This window comes from Aethalodelphis obliquidens, unplaced genomic scaffold (assembly GCF_003676395.1).
Source record: "Aethalodelphis obliquidens isolate GAN/ISIS:26980383/991018 unplaced genomic scaffold, ASM367639v1 scaffold5, whole genome shotgun sequence".
Taxonomy (NCBI): domain Eukaryota; kingdom Metazoa; phylum Chordata; class Mammalia; order Artiodactyla; family Delphinidae; genus Aethalodelphis; species Aethalodelphis obliquidens.
Genome location: NW_020837949.1, coordinates 14,826,661 through 14,847,610, shown reverse-complemented (window position 1 = coordinate 14,847,610; position 20,950 = coordinate 14,826,661). Strand labels below are relative to the sequence as shown.

Genomic DNA, 20,950 nt, shown 5'->3' with positions numbered 1-20,950 from the left:
CCCTAAAACCAAGTCCCAGTCAACATAAGAGGGAATGGTCATCGTAAGTGGATAGGGCTTGAATTGGAAATCCATAAAGCACGTGAGATGAGCCAGGTTTCATTTTATATGTATTGTTACTACTTTAAAAAAGCCACCATCACAGAAAGTTAGCATAAGATTTAGCATCACTTAACTTTGCAGTCTAATTTAAATTCCAGTCCGACAGTATGTAGTGTGTTCCTTTATTCGAGTTACACAACTCTCCTTTTGCCTTAGTTTCCTCATCTGTTTGAAGCATGTGACAATCCTTTAAGATTAAAAGGAATCATTTGAATCACCTAATTCAATCCCTGGCTTCAGGTATTCAATGAATGAGTCACCTTTCCAAGTAAGGAATCTAAACAAAGCCCTAAATTTATAATTACATAGCAGGTTATCTAATCTGTGATTTAAATGAGTATTACCTTAAAGATTAAAAATTAGGGGGAAGGGCTTCCCTGGTGGCGCAGTGGTTGAGAATCCACCTGCCGATGCAGGGGACGCGGGTTCGTGCCCCGGTCCGGGAGGATCCCGCGTGCCACGGAGCGGCTGGGCCCGTGAGCCATGGCCGCTGAGCCTGCGCGTCCGGAGCCTGTGCTCCGCGGCGGGAGAGGCCACGGCAGTGAGAGGCCCGCGTACCGCAAAAAAAAAAAAAAGTTAGGGGGAAAATGGAATAACACATTTTGGATCTAGGGCAAGCAAAAAACATTAAGACTAGTGTAAATAGGGGTTTTTTTTAGTTTTGCTCCCTCCGCCCCCTTTACTCAAAAATACTTTCCAACTACTCACAGACATTAACAAGTGTCCATGGTTCACTATAAATAGGATATGGGAGAGAAGGCAAGCCACATTCAGCCAAAGGAGCACGATGACTTCATAGTCCCATTTAGATGTGGCAGCTCAGATCAGACACAGTTAACCCTTGAATAACGTGGGTTTGAATTGTGCGGGTCCACGTTTACATGGATTTTTTTCCAGTTGTAAATACTCTAGTACTGTACAATCCACGATCCATGGTTGGTTGAATCCACAAATGCGAGTAACTGGATACCAAAGGCTGCCTATAAGTTATGCTGGCATTTTTGACAGCCTGGAGGGTTGGTGCTTCTAACCCCCCTGCTGTTCAGTGGTCACCCCTGTACAGCTAACCCCAGCTGTTCTCCCCCTTTCCCTGTGGGCGTGTGCACGCGCGCACACACACACACCCTTGCATACCAGCAACAAGCTTTACATTTAAGGCAGGGAAACAACAGAGCCACCAGCTGCACTTTGAGATGGAGCCAACCTTAAGGGGGCTAGGAGAGGCCATCTCTGATACAACTTTGCCCCCGGGAGCATACCTTATACTTTTGGGATATCCTTTTTTATGCACTTTGTGTCTGTTAGTATTGGATGACAACTGGGGCAGCACAGAAGTTTTTGCCTCCAGTCTTACCACAGGCAGCTGACAAAATTGGGGGAAAGGTGGCTGGACCAACAGTAATGACCCTGTGATCCTAAGGGCAATGCAAATAGCTGTTTCTGATCCTCTGGCCACATTTAGCTCAGCAGCAATGCTTCCAAACAGAAAAGTGAAGGGTAGAAAGCTGAGGTGTCGATAATATCATTCATCTTAGTCAACTTTTACAAGAAGGAAAGGTTTGAAATGAATAATCGGTTTGCTGCTCAAAGTTATATGCAGGAACAGTGGATACCCATTTTTTCTACTGGAACCTGCTAAACAGATGTACCATTGTGTTAGCACAGACTTGGGTATCATCGTCTGCTTAAAAGAATTTCCATACTCCAAGCTTATTTCCTTTAGTCAAAAGGTGTTAGTTGAGAATGCTTAAGAGAGTCCTGCATCACTTACCTGTAGGGCCCGTCCTTTGGTCTCAGTAGGGAGAGTAAATGCAGAAATGGCACACACAACGCAGACAGATGAGAAAAGACAAGGCTCCCAGAAATGATGCACTCATGAGAACCTGCAAAGCACAAGGGATGACTAAATAGATTGTGCCCCAGTCACTTTTAAACTGACTTTTATGCTAAAGGGAAAATAAGAATTCACTTCACCAAATACGTAAACAAAGGGCTTTGCAGCCGTTCTGTAACTCGTGCATTCCTGACATCCTAGGTCTATTATTTATTTGGGCCAAGCTACTGTAGGTAATTTTGTGCGACTCTTCCATGAGCTGCGAGTGACATTAACATGCACTGGCCAAGTCAGACTTCTCCCTGCATTCACCCCTCAGGCTTCTCCAGAGCAACCCAGTACCTGGGGAAGACGGGAGAGCTGCCTGTTTTCCTACCCAATTCAGCTTAACTTGTAACCCTCTCCTTTCCTGCAGTACCCCCTCTGCTAAAAGTCTACTTTCCCTCTTCAGTTCTGACAGGATCAACCAGGAGGAAGTCTTTTGGGAATAGATGTAATTTCCTGGTCTCTGAAATGATAACATGTCTGTGTTCATGATGCTTCATGGGTCACAACCAATCAAACTTACCGTAGAAAAAGTGGACACCATTCTCATCCTGATACTGGTTAGTTTAGACCAGGAGTCCCCAACCCCCAGGCCACAGACCGGTACCGGTCCGCAGCCTGTTAGGAACCAGGCCGCACAGCGGGAGGTGAGTGATGGGCAAGTGAGCAAAGCTTCATCTGCCGCTCCCATAGCTCGCATTACCGCCTGAGGCATCTCCCCCACCCACACCCCCATCCGTGGAAAATTGTCTTCACAAAACCAGTCCCTGGTGCCAAAGAGGCTGGAGACCACTGGTTTAGACACTCCATCTCACACATCCCTAGGACTTTGCCCAAAGTTAGCAAAAAGCCAAGCACATGGTAGTAGTTGTCAACTAATCTCACAAGGATGGTTAACTGAAATGATTAAGGAACAACGAGGCTCTCTAGAGTCACAGAATATTGCAGTTTGGAGACCTAGACACTAGCCTTTGGTCTAGTCCAACCTCTTCACTTTACAGATAATCCTAGAGTAAGGAAGGGCTAAGTGACTACTTGTCCAAAGTCACAGATAGATCCCTGACACATAACAGATCCCTACTGCTGTCACCACCACTAAGGTTCCCCTAAGATACACAATTTGAGAGCCCATCCTGTGTATAAGGCCTACTTGACCGTTTTTTTTGTCTGTGCTGCACGGCATCTGGGCTCTTAGTTCCCCAACCAGGGATCGAACCCGCACCCCCTGCATTGGATGCGCAGAGTCTTAACCACTGGACCACCAGGGAAGTCCGCCTATTTGCCTTCTAAAACAGTAAATCATTCCACTTGTCAGGCAAACAGAACCCATGGTATTAACCACATTTACTATTTCGTAGTTGACCTAGCAAGTGATAGTTATTATTTTCTGATTTTATCTCCCAAAATAAAATATGTTACAATTTTCGCCAAACAGGAGTTTTGGGAAACCAGGATGATAAAAGAGATGGAAACCAAAGGAGACCAGGCAGTCTGAACCATGACCAAATGATGCCACAGTTAGGCATGTGTCTAGGTTCTGCCATTACTGCCACTTCTGTTTTGACACCAAAATTCTCACCACCACCAGGCTGAATTCTAAACTAGCTCTACTTCATATTCTTTGCACCAGATTCAAAGTCTGAAGTGGTGTGAGAGCCTGATGGTTAAGTTTAGGTCATAAAACTTTGTGCTCTACCAACTAGGATCAGGGAGAGCAATTCCTTCATTTCTTTGGCTTCCCTAGAGGGGTTTAGGGCTCTGCTTCCTAGCAGGACTCTAGCAATCAAGTCAGTGTTACTGGATATTCTTTCAATAAATTCCTTTCTGGGATGTCCCTTGCAGTCCAGTGGTTAAGACTCCGCACTTCCACTGCATGGGGCACGGGTTCAGTCCCTGGTGAGGGAACTAAGATCCTGTATGCTGCACAGCATGGCCAAAAATAAAATTAATTAAAAAAATTAAAAATTCCTTTCTGCCTAAGTTAACCAAAGTCAGTTTTTATTGTTTGTAAGCAAGAACTCTGAGTAATACCTAATTATAAAAATCATCCTGTCAAAGAGGAAATGCAGATGGCTAACAGGCACATCTGCATGTTAGCAGGTGCTCAACATCGTTAATCAGGGAAATGCAAATCAAAACTACAACGAGAAATCACCTCACACCTGTCAGAATGACTATAATCAAAAAGAACACAAATAACATGTTGGCGAAGATGTGGAGAAAAGGGCACCTTTGTGCACTGTTGGTGAGAATGCAGCCACTGTGGAAAACAGTATGGAGATTCATCAGAAAACTAAAAACAGAACTACCATGTGACCCAGCATTTCCATTCCTGGGTATAGATCCAAAAAACCAAATAAACCAAAACCACTAAAAATCAGCTGGGAATTTTGTTAAAATGCATATTTTCAGGCCCCACTCCAGATTCACTGTATCAAAAAACAGATCTGTAAATCTCTACTTCTAAAAATCAGCCCAGACCAGGGACAAAGAGGGATATTACACAATGATAAAAGGTTCAGTCCAACAAGAAAACACTCCTAAAGGTTTATACACCAAAGAGCTTCAAATTACATTCTTTCAGAAAAAACTGAAAGGAGAAACAAATCTACATATAGTTGGAGACTTCAATACCCCTCTCTCAATTGACAAACTGCTAGACAAAATCAGCTGGATATAGAACTTTATGACACCATCAACCAAGAGGCTCTCATTGACATTTATAGAACACCCACCGAACAAACAGCAGAACATTCACCAAGATAGACCTCGTTCTGGGCCATAACATTAACCTCAAAGGATTTAAAAGAACTGAAATTATAGAATGTGTTCTCTGACTCAAATGCTATCAAAGCTAGAAATAAAGACAGCAAAATCTCCAGACACTTCTAAACAATCCACAGGTCAAAGAAGTCTCAAGAAAAATAAAAAACAACATTGAATGGAATGAAAATACAGCACATTAACTTTGTTGGACGCAGATAAATAGGAACAAAAATAAAATACTTAGGAATAAACTTAAGAAATGTATTACATATATGAAGGTACTTTTCATGTCCCTACTAAGGGACACGAAAAATTGAATAAATTTGTTTAGTTCTTAGAAAAATGCAGTATTGTTTTAAAAAACGGTTCTCAAAGTAATCTGTAGTAACTCTAATGGTTTCTCAGTCAAAATCCCAGTAGTATTTTTGAGTCAATCTGGGGGGAAAAACTGATTCTAAAGTTAATTTGAAAGCATTAACATATCTATAAAAATCAAGACACTTCTGAAAACACGTGCGGTTGAGGGAATCTGGGGAGGTTATTCGGCTAAGAGGCACTAAACAAAGTTCCAATCATCAGCAATATGATATCAGTGCCAAAATGGATCAGTAAAACAATGAGTCACAAAACAGATCCAAGAATTTATGGAAATTCGGTTATTGTAATAGGGGCGTGTTAAATCAACTGAGAGGAGCCGGACAAAAGGATGATGAATGGCTTGGGAGCAACCAGCTAAGCACTGTTTTGTGGCTTTGTTTGCTTGTTCTGTTTTGGTTTGGTTTTTATTGAGATAGGGGATGGGTTGGGAAATAACGTCTGCAAGTTATGCCCCACTAGGGAAATGTCCACTCTGATTTTCCTGGGGGAGGTTTCAGAGCTTTTTCTTCTTCTTGGAGCTGCTGCTCTTGCTGGCAGCAGCCTCTTCAGGTCCACTGCTGAGTGGCTCCTCCTTGGAAGAGAATTTCCTCTTTTGCCTGGGGACCTTCTTGTTTCCTGACTCTTCAGGGTCGCTCACTGGTTCCTCTTTGGGGAAAGATTTCTTCCTTTTGGTGAGACTTCCACTGCCAGCTGTTTCCTCAAGATCACTACTAACCAGCTCCTCCTTGGAAAAAGATTTCTTTTGGGGGGGTTTGGAGGAGACAGATGGGTCTTCATTCCATTCTCCTGAGGAGCCTCCTGGGGCTTTTGCTTCTTTTCGGCTCTTTCACTTGTCCCCTCACATTCCTCCAGGGTCCTGCTGCTGTTTTCTGAAGACGCCAGGGCAATCGCAGCCAGCCTTTTCCTTCTTCAAGTGTTTCTTCTCCTGTTTCTCCAGCTTCCTAGTAACCTCAGCAGCCTCTTCCTCTGCCTGGCCAAAGAAAAGTGCTGGAAAGGCTTGAAGACCTCCGGTTCCCCAGTTCTCTCTCTTGGCTTTATTGAATCAGGCTCATTAAATCAGTTTGTGTTGTTGCTTTTTAAAGCTGAGACCTTTACCTCAGGTCTCAAGCATAAGTAAATTGTGATTAAATCAAAGAATTTAATGTTTTAGATGAAACATTGAAAGCCTTTGCACTTTGTGTTTAAGAAACATTTTTAGAAATTTGGATTAATGAAGGCCACTAAGCATGACCCAAAACACTAACTCCTTACGTGAAAATAATTGGTAAGTAGACTACAAAAAAATTGATATTTTGCATGCCAAAAACTTTGATAGTAACATCATAAGGCAAACCATGAATAATGAAAAAATATCTGTAGTATAATAATAAATGGCCAATGGCCTGAAGAAATTAGAGCAAATCCCATAAATAAGCAGTTTACCAAAAAAAGACAAATGGATAATAAACAGATGAAAGATGCTCAGCCTTACTAATAACAAAGTACAAATTAAGAGGAGATGTGAGTTATTGTCCACCATATCAAAAAAGGTTAAAAAAAGGCTTTTTAGTGATGACGGAAAGAAACAGGGTTGCTTGTTTAAGAGTGTGTTAATATTAATATATCAAGGAGTATATAAATTTTCTTAAAAGATCCATTGTAATTTAAAATATGCACACCCTTTGACCTCAAAAATTATTCAGTAGGCTTTTTCTACGTAAGAATGCTTTTCTGGGCTTCCCTGGTGGCGCAGTGGTTAGGAATCCTCCTGCCATGCATGGGACACAGGTTCAAGCCCTGGTCTGGGAAGATCCCACATGCCGCGGAGCAACTAGGCCCGTGCGCCACAACTGCTGAGCCTGTGCTCTAGAGCCTGCAAGCCACAACTACTGAGCCTGCATGCCACAACTACTGAAGCCCACGCTCCTAGAGCCCATGCTCCGCAACGAGAGAAGCCACCGCAATGAGAAGCCCGTGCACCGCAACGAAGAGTAGCCCCCACTTGCTGCAACTAGAGAAAGCCCGCGCGCAGCAACAAAGACCCAATGCAGCCAAAAATAAAATAAATACAATAAATAAATTTATAAAAAAGAATGCTTTTCCTTAGACATACTCTGTGGCCATTCCCACGTGACTCCGCCCTATTGTAGAGGCCCTCCCTAACCACCCGATATAGCAGACCGCTCCCATCACCATCTCCTTCCCCTGTTTTATATGTGTTTATATCAGTAATCATATTGAACATGTTAGCAAACTGTTTGTTTGTCCCTTGTCTATTCTCCACTAGAATGTCACTTCAAAGAATCTGGGACCTGGGTTTTCACAGTATCCGGAACATAAGAGAGCTCAATGACTAACATAGTCGCACAGTTACAAAGTTGTGCGTGATGTTCAGTGCCCCGTTGTTTGTAAAAGCAGAAAGAAAGAACATTAGAAACAACTTCATCAACAAGGTAATGGCTATCTAATTATACACATCCCTACAATGGAAATCTAGGCACCTATATAAGAGAATGAGGTTGATCTCCACATACTAACAAAATGATTATTAATGACGAAAGGCAGTTGCAATATGTAGATATATATGTAGGTATGTGTGGATAGACGGATGGATGGACAGGTTTGGGTATGTGTGTGTTTGAACATGGGCCTATCCACATGTGTACTCACACACACACATGGATACATAGTGTAAAGAGGAGTCTGACTCCACTTGATGACTGCTGACAGCCTTTAAGCCTCACCCTTCCCTCTTCCCCTTGTACCCCTATTTCTGAACAAACTGGTAAGAAAGCCTGGATGCTTCATCCTTTGGTACTGGCAGGAGATTCAAACCACACAAGCCCCTGCCCGAGCATGGAAACACTCAAATCTGGCCGCAAGAAAAACCCCAGCCAATCTCCTTGCCTGCTCTCTCAGGCCATTTTGGATCTGCCTGAGAGGGCTACCCTGCTCTCCCAGAGATCTCAGCTATGTAATTAAACAATAAACCTTTCATACCCTCTTGGTGTGTGTATGTGACATCAGTCTTGACATCTGACCCCCAGTTTTTTTGGGGGGGGTGGGGAGGAGTGGAGGGAAGTTCCATCTGTCTCTGCAGGTGACCATAACAGGTAGATACACAGACAGATGTAGGTATTTATTAAGTAAGGCTATCTACATATTTACAAGCCTCTAGTATAATACGTATGTAATAGGTTTATAGATACACTCATACAACTCTGGTATATTACTGATAACAGATATACCAAGAGAGACATAATATATATGCATAAAAAAGCATCTGGAAGAATATACCCCAAACCATTAAGACATACACTGGTGGTTATCTCTGGTGATAGAATTACAGAGAATTATTCCTTTCTCAGTTACACATTTCTGTGTTTGAAATTTTACAAGCAGGTAAGAGTACAAGACGGGGGCCTCATTGCTACAGCCCCATAGCACATGTTGAGGATTTTGGTCTTATTGTTGAGGAATGGCAAGGGCAAGATGACAAAGAGTTTAAGCACAAGAACAATGTAAGATCTGCAAGGATGCGGTGAGGAAAATGAGTTGGAGGAGAGTAAGAGCACAGAGGAGACCAGGCAGGACGCTACCTTAGCCGTCCAGGGAAAGGTGATGGTAGTTCAAACCAGAGTGATGCTGGTGGTGGAAAAGGAGATAAGGTTAAGGATTCAGCATCTATTAGGATGTTAAATCCACATGGTTTTAGGACTGGCTATGATGATGAGAGAGAAGGGAACAGCAAAGGACAGTTCCAGGTTGGGTAGTGATGCCATGCACTGATGGAAACTGTGAAGAGGAGTGGACTTGGGGAGAAATGTCATGATTTTAATATTGGACGTGGTGAATTTAAGGTGAGTTTGAGACATTCAAGCAGAAATGTGGAGGAGGTGAATGGATATATGAATCGCAGCTCAGAAGAAAGGCCTAGACTAGAGATATAAAGATGGGAGTCATGAGCATATAGTTGGTGATTAAAATCATAAAAATGGGTGAAATCACCTAAGTGGAGAGTAAAATATGAAAAGATGAGGATCTAATATCAAGCAATAAGAATCCTCAGTGGGGGAGCGGGGATGAATTGGGAGATTGGGATTGACATACATACACTAATTTGTATAAATTAGATAACTAATAAGAACCTGCTGTATAAAAAAATAAAGAATCCTCAATAATAAAGAGTAGAGGAAGGTGTACCACAGAGAGACTGAGGAAGAGCAGTGGAAGATGCAGGAGGAAGACCACAAAATGCAAGGTGACGATACCGTAGGAAGGGGACAGCGCGCGAGGGCGAGGCCATCAGAACTGTATGTGAAGGAGAGGTCCCGCAAAATGCAGGCTTAAAACGACGTTTGGATTTAGAGACGTGGCGCTCACAGAGACCTTACCAAGCATTTTGTTGGAGTCAGAAAGGTTGCAGCCAGTTGGAGCAGGCGGACGAGTGAGTGGGGGGAAGGAAATGAGGACAGAGGAAGAACTCTTCAGTGGTTTGACTGGAAAGAAGAGGAAAGAGTGAGTCAATGGAGTTCACATTACAGTTTGTAAGCTATGGAATCTTAACATTAAAGTGCTGACCAGAAGGATTCAACATGGAGGAATAGATTGAAATCACAGGACAGATCAATGACAAACCTGAAAAACTCAGAGACTCAAATGAAAACCCATCAGAATGAGTTCAGTAAGCTGGCAGTTTGAAAAATCAACAGACAAAAAACTTAATAGCCTCTCTAAATACCAATAGCTAGTTAGAATGTTAGACTAGAAGTTATAATGGAAGAAAATCATCTATTTGCAATAACAATGAAAAGCCTTAAAATGGCTAAGAATAAACTTAACAAGATGTGCAGGATCTATTTGAAGAAAACAAAATCCCAGCAAGGAACACAGAAGAAACACTGAACAAATGGAGAGAAGAACCTTGTTCTTATATGGGAAGACAACACTACGAAAAAAAGTCAACTTTTCCTAAATTAACTGATACATTTAATGACTTAACAATTAAAATCTTAATAGGATTTGGGCAGACAAGGGAGGCACATTGCAAATGATTCTAAATCTTATCTGAGAAAGAATAGCAATGAGGTGGGGCTTACACAACCAGTTTTGAAAATGTACTATAAACCCCACCTGACTAATGAAAAGAATATGACAGTGACGAAACCACACAGATCAATGGACTAAAATAGCAAGGCTAGAAACAGACCAAGTGATTGTGGGAATATAAGCAGACATTTCTAATCCATGAGTAAAAATATAGGTAAATAAATGAAATAAATAGTTAAATAAATAGTGTAGGGACAACTGGCCTGCCATATAGGAAATTATAAAGCTGTTTCCTACATTAGACCTCACACTTCGACACTATGATGGCCTGAAAGAGGGCACGTCAGGGATTTCTGGGTCAGAATTTGAGATGCATTTCACTTTGAGAAAATTGAGTTGTACACTTATGATATGGCCACTTTTATATGTATGTCATATTTCAATAAAAAGTTTGTACACCTTTTCCCCAAAGAAAGACAAGACCAGAGAAGGACTGGAAGAAAAGAGATGTGTATTCTCAGAATTCTAATCATGAACATTGATAAATTTCATGAACCTTAAGTTTCTGTACAGAGAAAGAGGACCATAAACAAGAAGGAAAAACAAACAAAGTTGGGAGGAACATTTGCAGTATGTCAGGAAAATGATTAAAATCCTTTATATATATGAAGGACTCTTACAAATCAATGTATTAAAGACCAAATTGAAAAATGGACAAGGACCTGAGTGAACAAGCTAAAAAAGATAGCCAATTAAAATATGAAAAGAACATTCAGTTTCATTCCTAATCGAAGAAACGTGAATTACAATATCAAAGATATCATTTACTGCCAGTAATATTGGCAAAGATGAAATAGACAAACAAAACTAGTTGGCCAGTATGTGAAGCGGCAAGGCCTGACACACTGGTACAGGCTTCCCAAAGAGAATTTTAGCACAATGTATCAAAATGGAAAATACGCAGACCCCCCGACCTACCAATCCAGTTTCTAGGAATTATCCTAAAGAGATAATTGCATAGTTGGATAAAAATGTAAGCACAAGAGTGCTTACAACTGTTGTTTATAATAGACAAATATCAAATAGTCTAGACATTTAACAATACAGAACTGACAAAGTTCTTGAAAGTAATTTTTGGAGTATACATATGACATTTTTCAGCATGAAAAAGGGCTTGACTTTTATTTTTATCAACATGAAAAATGTAACATATTGTTGCATGCCAAAAGCAGGCTATAAAAAGTCCATGAGGGCTTCCCTGGTGGCACAGTGGTTGAGAGTCCACCTGCCGATGTAGGGGACACGGGTTCGTGCCCCGGTCCGGGAAGATCCCACATGCCGCGGAGCAGCTAGGCCCGTGAGCCATGGCCACTGAGCCTGCGCCTCCGGAGCCTGTGCTCCACAACGGGAGAGGCCACAACAGTGAGAGGCCCGCGTACCGCAAAAAAAAAAAGAGTCCATGAAGGTTTGGGTTCAAGATGAACCCACCTCCTCTCACGGACACACTGAATCTACAGCTACATACAAAATAATATCCTCTGAAAGAAACCCCAAAACTAGCTGAGTGACTCCTACACATCAGGCAAAGAAGAAAATCCCACATCAAAATGGGTGGAAGAGGCTGAGACACAATCTTACCATGAACCCGCCCCCGGTTCAGTGACACACAAACAGAGGGGAACTCACAACCTTGAGCTTCTCCATGAGGAGTGATGGGTTCCAACTCCACATCTGGCACAACTTTTAAGAGCTGCACCTGACAGATGAACCCGCAAAACATCTAGTTTTGAAAGCCAAGAGGGCTTGCATCCACTATAAGACAAGGCTATAGCAAACTGAGCATTTTCCTTAGAGGGCTCCCAGGGACTCACCTGGCTACCCACCTGGGGACCAGTGCAGAGTCAGCCCACTGAAACACATCCAGTCTTTCTGTGAAAGAGGCTTATTTGCTTATTTTAAACCATCACCTTGTGGGGCAGGCATCTGCTTTAACATACATCCAGGAGCCTACTGAAATACTCTGCAAAGATGAAGGCTGGCAGGTGCCATCTTTGTGCTGTCTCTCTGCCTTGCTCCAGATCTCTGCTATCTCCCCAAAAGGAGCTTGTGTACATGTATGGTGTCCCAATTTTTGTGACTGCCCAGGGAACACCCCTTGATCACCTGGCTCTGGTGGCCAGCAAGGTTTATGTTTATGGGTCCCACAAGACAGTAACAGAGAAAGAGTTCTTAACTACCTACACCCCAGGGCACAGCAGCAGAGAGCCAGCAGACTGAAACACCTTCTTTCTGGGAAAGAGGCCTGTAAGCTTATCTTCACAGCTGCAACCTGAGTGGCAGGCTTCTAATTAAACACACATCTAGGGACCAACTATAATCCTCTCCAGAGACCAGAAGACTGCCTGGTACCATCTTCCTGCTCTTCCTCTGCCCACTCCAAAAGTAGTAAAAATAACTATAACTACAATAATGTGTTAATGGATACACAAGATAAAAATATGTAAATTGTGATATCAAAAACAAAGTGTGCGTGGGGAGTAAAAATGTAGAGCTTTAGAAAGCATTTGAACTGGAGCTGCTATCAAATCAACAGCTGTATCTCTAAAATGTCTTATGTAAGTCTCATGGTAGCCACAAAGCAAAAACCTAGAGCAGATACACAAAAGAGAAAAAGAAAGGAATCCAAGCATAGCATGACAGAAAATTGTCAAATCAGAAAGGGAGAGTAAGACAAAAAGAAATGAACCTAGGAACAAAGACAGAAAACAGAGAAATGGCAATAAGTATATATCTATCAGTACTTACTTTAAACGTAAAAGGTCTAAATTCTCCAATCAAAAGACAGAGTGACAATGGATTTTTCAAAAAATAACAAGACCCATCTATATGTTGCCTACAAGAGATTCACTTCAGATGTAAGGACGCACACAGACTGAAACTGAAAGGATGATAAAAGATACTCCATGCAAATGGAAACCAAAAAGAAAGCTAGGGTAGCTATACTTTTATCAGACAAAATAGACTTTAAGTGACAAGGTCATTACATAATAATAAAAGGGTCACTCCAACAAGAATATATAACATTTGTAAATACTTATGCACCCCATACAGGAGCACCTAAATATACAAAGCAAATATTAACAGATCTAAAGGGAGAAATAGATGTCAATACAGTAATAGTAGGGGATTTTAATACCCCACATTCACCAATGAATGAATGAATAATATCCAAAATATAGAAAAACTCATACAACTCAATAACAAGAAAACAATTCAATGTAAAAATAGGCAGAGGGCATGAAGAGACAGTTTTCCAAAGATGACATATAGATGGCCAACAGGTATGTGAAAATCTACTCAACATTACTAATCATCAGGGAAATGAAAATTAAAACCACAGTGAGATATCACCTCACACCTGTTAGAATAGCTATTATCAAAAAGGCAAGCAATCACAAGAGTTGGTAAGGATGTGGAGAAAAGGGAACTCTTTTGAACTTTAAGACCCCACATTCACCAATGGTGGGAATATAAATTGGTGCAGCCAATATGGAAAACAGTAGGGCAGTTCCTCAAAAAATTAAAAATAGAACTACCATATGATCCAACTATTCCAGTTCTGGGTAATTATCCAAAAGAACCAAAAATACTAGCTTGAAGAGTTATCTGCACTCCCATGTTCATTGCAGCATTATTTGCAACAGCCAAAACATGGAAACAACCTAAGTGTCCATCAGTGGATGAATGGATAAAGTAAATGTGGTATGTATATATACAGTGGAATATTATTCAGCCATAAAAAAGAAGGAAATCCTGGCACTTCCAACAGCATGGATGGACCTTAAGGGCATTATGCTCGGTGAAATAAGCCAGATAGAGGAAGACAAATACTGTATTATCTCACTTATGTGGAATCTAAAAACAAACACTGTCACAGGTACAGAGAACAGATTGGTGGTTGCCAGCAGCAGGGGTGGGGGTGAAATGGGTGAAGGGGATCAAAACGTACACATCTCCAGTTGTAAAATAAATAAGTCCTGGGGATGTATGGTACAGCATTGTGACTACAGTAAGTACTGTATTATGTACTTGAAAGTTGCTAAGAGGTTAAATCTTAAAAGTTCTCATTACAAGAAAAGAAAAATGTGTATGTATGGTGATGGATGTTAGACTTATTGTGATCATTTTGTAATATATACATATATGGAATCACTATGCTGTACACCTGAAATTAATATAACATTATATATATGTCAGTTGTATCTCAACTTAAAAAGTATATGGGGATGGGATCAAGATGGTGGAGGAGTAGGACATGGAGTTCACCTTCTTCCACAAAAACATTAAAAATTGATCTACAAGTAGGAGGATTAACACAGAACACCGGCAGAAGACCTCAGACTTCTTGCCCAGAAGGGCAAGGAAATCTCCATGTAACCAGGTAGGACAAAAGGAAAAAGAAAGGAATTGGGATGGGGCCTGCACCCCAGGGAAGGAGCTGTGAAGAAGGAAAGGTTCCTACACCCTGGGAAGCCCCCTCAGTGGCGGGGGAGATCAGCCTGGATGGAGGGGGAGCTTCAGAGCCTTGGAGGAGAGCGCAGAAACCGGTTTGTGGAAGGCAAAACAGAAAGTAACTTGCACAGAAGGTCAGCACTGCCATCTTGCACTCCCCAGGCTGAGACACTCATCTGTTGCTGCAGGTGGGGGCTGGGGGCTGAAGCTCAGGCTTCAGAGGCCAGACCCAGGGGTAGGACTGGGGTTGGCTGTGCAGAGACAGCCTGAAGAGGCTGGACTGTGGCAACCAAGGGTGTACACAGAAGAAGCCTGGGCACACCAGAGAGGCAAGCTGCCATTAATGGGGGGTGCACAAGGAGAGGGGGCAGGACCACCATAAGAGGTTCTTTCCCTACAAGCATTCTCAAGCAACAGGACACTGCCAACAGGAGCAGGGCATAAGTCACCGCCACTGCTACAAGACCTGTGAGCAGGTGCCAAGAACCGCCCTCCCGTCCCAGGAGTGTGCGGACTGCAGCTAGCCCTAGGAAACCCACAAGCAGACACCAAGCCCTGCCCCTGCTGTCCCGGGAGTGCACTGGCCGCAGCTGCCACAATGAGACATGTGAGCAGGTGCCAAGCACTGCCCTCCCATCCCGGGAGTGTACGGACCACAGCCATCCCTAGGATATCCACAAGCAGGGGCCAAGCCCTGCCCCTGCTGTCCCGGGAGTGCACTGGCCACAGCTGCCACTATGAGACCTTCAAGCAGGCGCCAAGTGCTTCCCCCACCATCCTAGGACTGCACAAGAGCCACCACACCTGCACACCCCATATCAAGTGGATAACGGCAGGCACACACTGATGGAAGAGGCAGCAAGCATCCAAACTAAAAGCAGCCCCTTGATTCTGGACAAGATGGTGGAGTAGAAGAACCTGAGCTCACCTCCTCTCCTGAAAGCACCAAAATCACAACTACTGAACAGCAATCAACAGAAAAGACTGGAACCCACCAACAAAAGATATTGTACATTCAAAGACAAAATTCACAACAAGACCATAGGAGGGGTGCTTTCATGACAATCAAATCCCATACCCACTGGGTGGGCAACTCACAAACTGGAAAATAATTATATCACAAAGATTTTCCCACAAGAGAGTTCTGAGCCCCATGTCAGGCTCCCTAGCCTGAGGGTCTGGCATTGGGAGGAGGAACCCGCCCAGAGCAGTTGGCTTTGAAGGCCAGTGGGGCTTGAGTACAGAAGCTTCACAGGACTGGGGCAAACAGAGACTGCACTCTTGGAGAGCACTCACAAGGGTTCAAATACACTGCGACCCAACACAAAGCAGTAACTCCATAGGATCCTGGGCTGGACCTACCTGCAGGTCTTGGAGGATCTCCTAAGAAGGCAGGGGTCGGCAAATGCTAACAGCCGGAAAAGGAGAAATCAACAGTAATACAATAATAGTGGGAGACTTTAACACCCCACTTACATCAATGGATAGATCATCCAGACAGAAAATCAATAAGGAAACACAGACCTTAAATGACACATTAGACCAGATGCACTTAATTGATATTTATAGAAGATTCCATCCAAAAACAGCAGAATACACTTTTTTCTCAAGTGCACATGGAACATTCTTCAGGATAGATCACATCTTGGGACACAAATCAAGCCTCAGTAAATTTAAGAAAATAGAAATCACAGCAAGCATCTTTTCTTACCCCAGTGCTATCAGATAAGAAATCAATTACAGGGAAAAAAAACTGTAAAAAACACAAACACATGGAGGCTAAACAATATGTTACTAAACAACCAATGGATCACTAAAGAAATCAAAGAGGAAATCAAAAAATACCTAGAGCCAAATGATAATAAAAACATGATGATCTAAAACCTACGGGACACAGCAAAAGCAGTACTAAGAGGGAAGTTTATAGCAATGCAATCTTACCTTAGGAAACAAGAAAAAGCTCAAATAAAAAACCTAGGCTTACACCTAAAACAACCAGAGAAAGAAGAATAAACTAAACCCAAAGTTAGTAAAAGGAAAGAAATCATAAAGATCAGAGCAGAAATAAATGAAATAGAGATGAAGAACACAATAGAAAAGATCAATGAAACTAAAAGCTGGTTCTAGATAGATTTAATTGATATTTATAGGACATTCCATCCAAAAACAGCAGATTACACTTTCTTCTCAAGTGTGCATGGAACATTCTCCAGGATAGATCACATCTTGGGTCAAAAATCAAGCCTCAGTAAATTTAAGAAAATTGAAATCATATCAAGCATCTTTTCTGACCACAACGCTATGAGATTAGAAATCAATTACGGGAAAAAACTGGAAAAACACTAGCACATGGAGGCTAAACCATACGCTACTAAATAACCAACAGATCATTGAAGAAATCAAAGAAGAAATCAGAAAATACCTAGAGACAAATGACAACGAAAACACGATGATGCAAAACCTATGGGATGCAGCAAAAGCAGTTCTAAGAGGGAAGTTTATAGCAATACAAGCCTACCTCAAGAAACAAGAAAAACCTCCAATAAACAATCTAACCGTACACCTAAAGGAACTAGAGAAAGAAGAACAAACAAAACCCAAAGCTCGTGGAAGGAAAGAAATCAGAGCAGAAATAAATGAAATCAAAACAAAGAAAACAATAGCAAAGATCAATAAAACTAAAAGCTGGTTCTTTGAGAAAAACAAAATTGATAAACCATTAGTCAGACTCATCAAGGAGAAGAGGGACAGGACTCAAATCAATAAAATTAGAAATGAAAAAGGAGAAGTAACAACAGACACTGCAGAAATACAAAGCATCCTAAGAGACTACTACAAGCAACTCCATGCCAATAAAATGGACAACCTGGAAGAAATGGACAAATTCGTAGAAAGGTATAACCTTCTAAGACTGAACCAGGAAGAAATAGAAAATAGGAACAGACCAATCACAAGTAAGGAAAAAAAAAAAAAGTCCAAACATTTAGAGAAGAGCTAACACCCATCCTTCTCAAACTCTTCCAAAAAACTGCAGAGGAAGGAACACTCCCAAACTCATTCTATGAGGCCACCATCACCCTTATTCCAAAACCAAACAAAGATACCACAAAAAAAGAAAATTACAGACCAATATCACTGATGAATGTAGATGCAAAAATCCTCAACAAAATACTAGCAAACAGAATCCAACAGCACATTAAAAGGATCATACACCATGATCAAGTGGGATTTATCCCAGGGATGCAAGGATTCTTCAATATATGCAAATCAATCAATGTGATACACCATATTAACAAATGGAAGAAGAAAAACCATATGATCATCTCAATAGATGCAGAAAACGCTTTTGACAAAATTCAACACCCATTTATGATAAAAACCCTCCAGAAAGTGGGCATAGAGGGAACCTACCTCAACATAATAAAGCCCATATACGACAAACCCACAGCAAATATCATTCTCAATGGTGAAAAACTGAAAGCATTTCCTCTAAGATCAGGAATGAGACAAGGATGTCCACTCTCACCATTATTCAACATAGTTTTGGAAGTCCTAGCTACGGCAATCAGAGAAGAAATAAAAGGAATCCAAATTGGAAAAGAAAAAGTAAAACTGACACTTTTTGCAGATGACATGATACTATACATAGAGAATCCTAAAAATGCCACCAGAAAACTACTAGAGCTAATCAATGAATTTGGTAAAGTTGCAGGATACAAAATTAATGCACAGAAATCTCTTGCATTCCTATACACTAATGATGAAAAATCTGAAAGAGAAATTAAGGAAACACTCCCATTTACCAATGCAAAAAAAAAACAAAAAACCTAGGAATAAAGCAACCTAGGGAGACAAAAGACCTGTACACAGAAAACTATAAGACACTGATGAAAGAAATTAAAGATGATACAAACAGATGGAGATGTATACCATGTTGTTGGATTGGAAGAATCAATATTGTGAAAATGACTATACTACCCAAAGCAATCTACAGATTCAATGCAAATTACCAATGGCATTTTTACGGAACTGGAACAAATCATCTTAAAATTTGTATGCAGACACAAAAGACCCCGAATAGCCAAAGCAGTCTTGAAGGAAAAAAACGGAGCTGGAGGAATCAGACTCCCTGACTTCAGACTATACTGTATAGTATACAAAGCTTTGTATACAAAGCTACAGTAATCAAGACAATATGGTACTGGAACAAAAACAGAAACATACATCAATGGAACGAGACAGAAAGTCCAGAGATAAACCCATGCACCTATGGGCAACTAATCTATGACAAAGGAGGCAAAGATATACAATGGAGAAAAGACAGTCTCTTCAATAAGTTGTGCTGGGAAAACTGGACAGCTACATGTAAAAGAATGAAATTAGAACACTCCCTAACACCATACACAAAAATAAACTCAAAATGGATTCGAGACCTAAATGTAAGACCGGACACTATAAAACTCTTGGAGGAAAACATAGGAAGAACACTCTTTGACATAAATCACAGCAAGATCTCTTTTGATCCACCTCCTAGAGAAATGGAAATAAAAACAAAAATAAACAAATGGGACCTAATGAAACTTCAAAGCTTCTGCACAGCAAAGGAAAGCATAAACAAGACGAAAAGACAACCCTCAGAATGGGAGAAAATATTTGCAAATGGACAAAGGATTAATCTCCAAAATAAACAGCTCATGCAGCTCAATATTAAAGAAACAAACAACCCAATCCAAAAATGGGCAGAAGACCTAAATAGACATTTCTCCACAGAAGACATACAGATGGCCAAGAAGCACATGAAAAGCTGCTCAACATCACTAATTACTAAAGAAATGCAAATCAAAACTACAATGAGGTATCACCTCACACCAGTTAGAATGGGCATCATCAGAAAATCTACAAACAACAAATGCTGGAGAGGGTGTGGAGAAAAGGGAACCCTCTTGCACTGTTGGTGGGAATGTAAATTGATACAGCCACTATGGAGAACAGTATGGAGGTGCCTTAAAAAACTAAAAGTAGAATTACCATATGACCCAGCAGTCCCACTACTGGGCATATACCCAAAGAAAACCATAATTCAAAAAGACACATGCACCCCAATGTTCATGGCAGCACTATTTACAATAGCCAGGTCATGGAAGCAACCTAAATGCCCATCGACAGACGAATGGATAAAGAAGATGTGGTACATATATACAATGGAATATTACTCAGCCATAAAAAGGAACGAAATTGAGTCATTTGTTGAGACGTGGATGGATCTAAAGACTGTCATACAGAGTGAAGTCAGAAAGAGAAAAACAAATATCGTATATTAACACATGTATGTGGAACCTAGAAAAATGGTACAGATGAACCAGTCTGCAGGGCAGAAATTGAGACACAGATGTAGAGAACAAACGTATGGACACCAAGGGGGGAAAACCGCGGTGGGGTGGGGATGGTGGTGTGCTGAATTGGGCAATTGGGATTGACACGTATACACTGATGTGTATAAAATTGATGACTAATAAGAACCTACAGTATAAAAAAAGAAACAAAAAAAACAACTAATACTAAACTTTCTTTGGGTTATTTGTATGGAAATATATTAATATAAATGTTTCAGACATTACATGAAATTTCTAAAAATCTTATATGTTCTGGTATAATGTTGTAAGTCATAATTCTAGTTATTACTTTAAAATGTATATCTCAGAAATAACTAAATTTCCTTGTCAATTGCAATATTATGAACTTTCATCAAATCTTTAACCGTGGTCATTTTTAAGTCTTTTGTCATTTACAGACAGTTCTGGGTGTACTCTGATGCTTTTGCAAAAATGCTCCTATAAAAGGGTTTCATCTTCAAGGAATTCATGGAAAAGACTCTGACAAATACAGGTTTCTGGTAACTGACTATACTGCTGAACTGAATGAATAAGCATTTTCAGAGCTCTAATGGAAAACTGATGAATTCATAAAAGTGCTAACAAAAGATCAAGATAAAATAATTATTACATGGGACTGAGTGAACTGATGAGAATTACAATTTTTGTGACTTTCTGTTTGAATAAAAAAAAATCCCACAAGGACTCAGAGGCAAAAAATATACAAATCAGTTTTCACTGCCAAGTAAAGGAGCTGTTACAGTGGAGGATTACTGGACTGAACGCCAATATTATGACATAGTATGAGTGTGTTTCGTGTTTGGTAATTGCAATCATTGTTGCTCCTGTTGTGGTCATGCATTTACAATGCCTGGTGTCAGTTTATTTATCTCTTGTAAAAATAAAATACAGT

The 20,950-nt window shown here is 41.0% G+C and overlaps 1 protein-coding gene across 1 annotated transcript in view; it reads right to left on the bottom strand.

Moving 5' to 3' along the window:
* Positions 1-630: 630 nt before the first annotated feature.
* SVOPL (SVOP like) overlaps positions 631-20,950 on the bottom strand; it is a 55,135-nt gene continuing 34,815 nt past the window's right edge. Inside the window, 2 exon segments of the mRNA XM_027101781.1 lie at positions 631-1,955; positions 1,957-1,985. Of these exon segments, the coding sequence (XP_026957582.1) occupies positions 1,850-1,955; positions 1,957-1,985 (135 nt within the window). The 3' untranslated portion in view covers positions 631-1,849.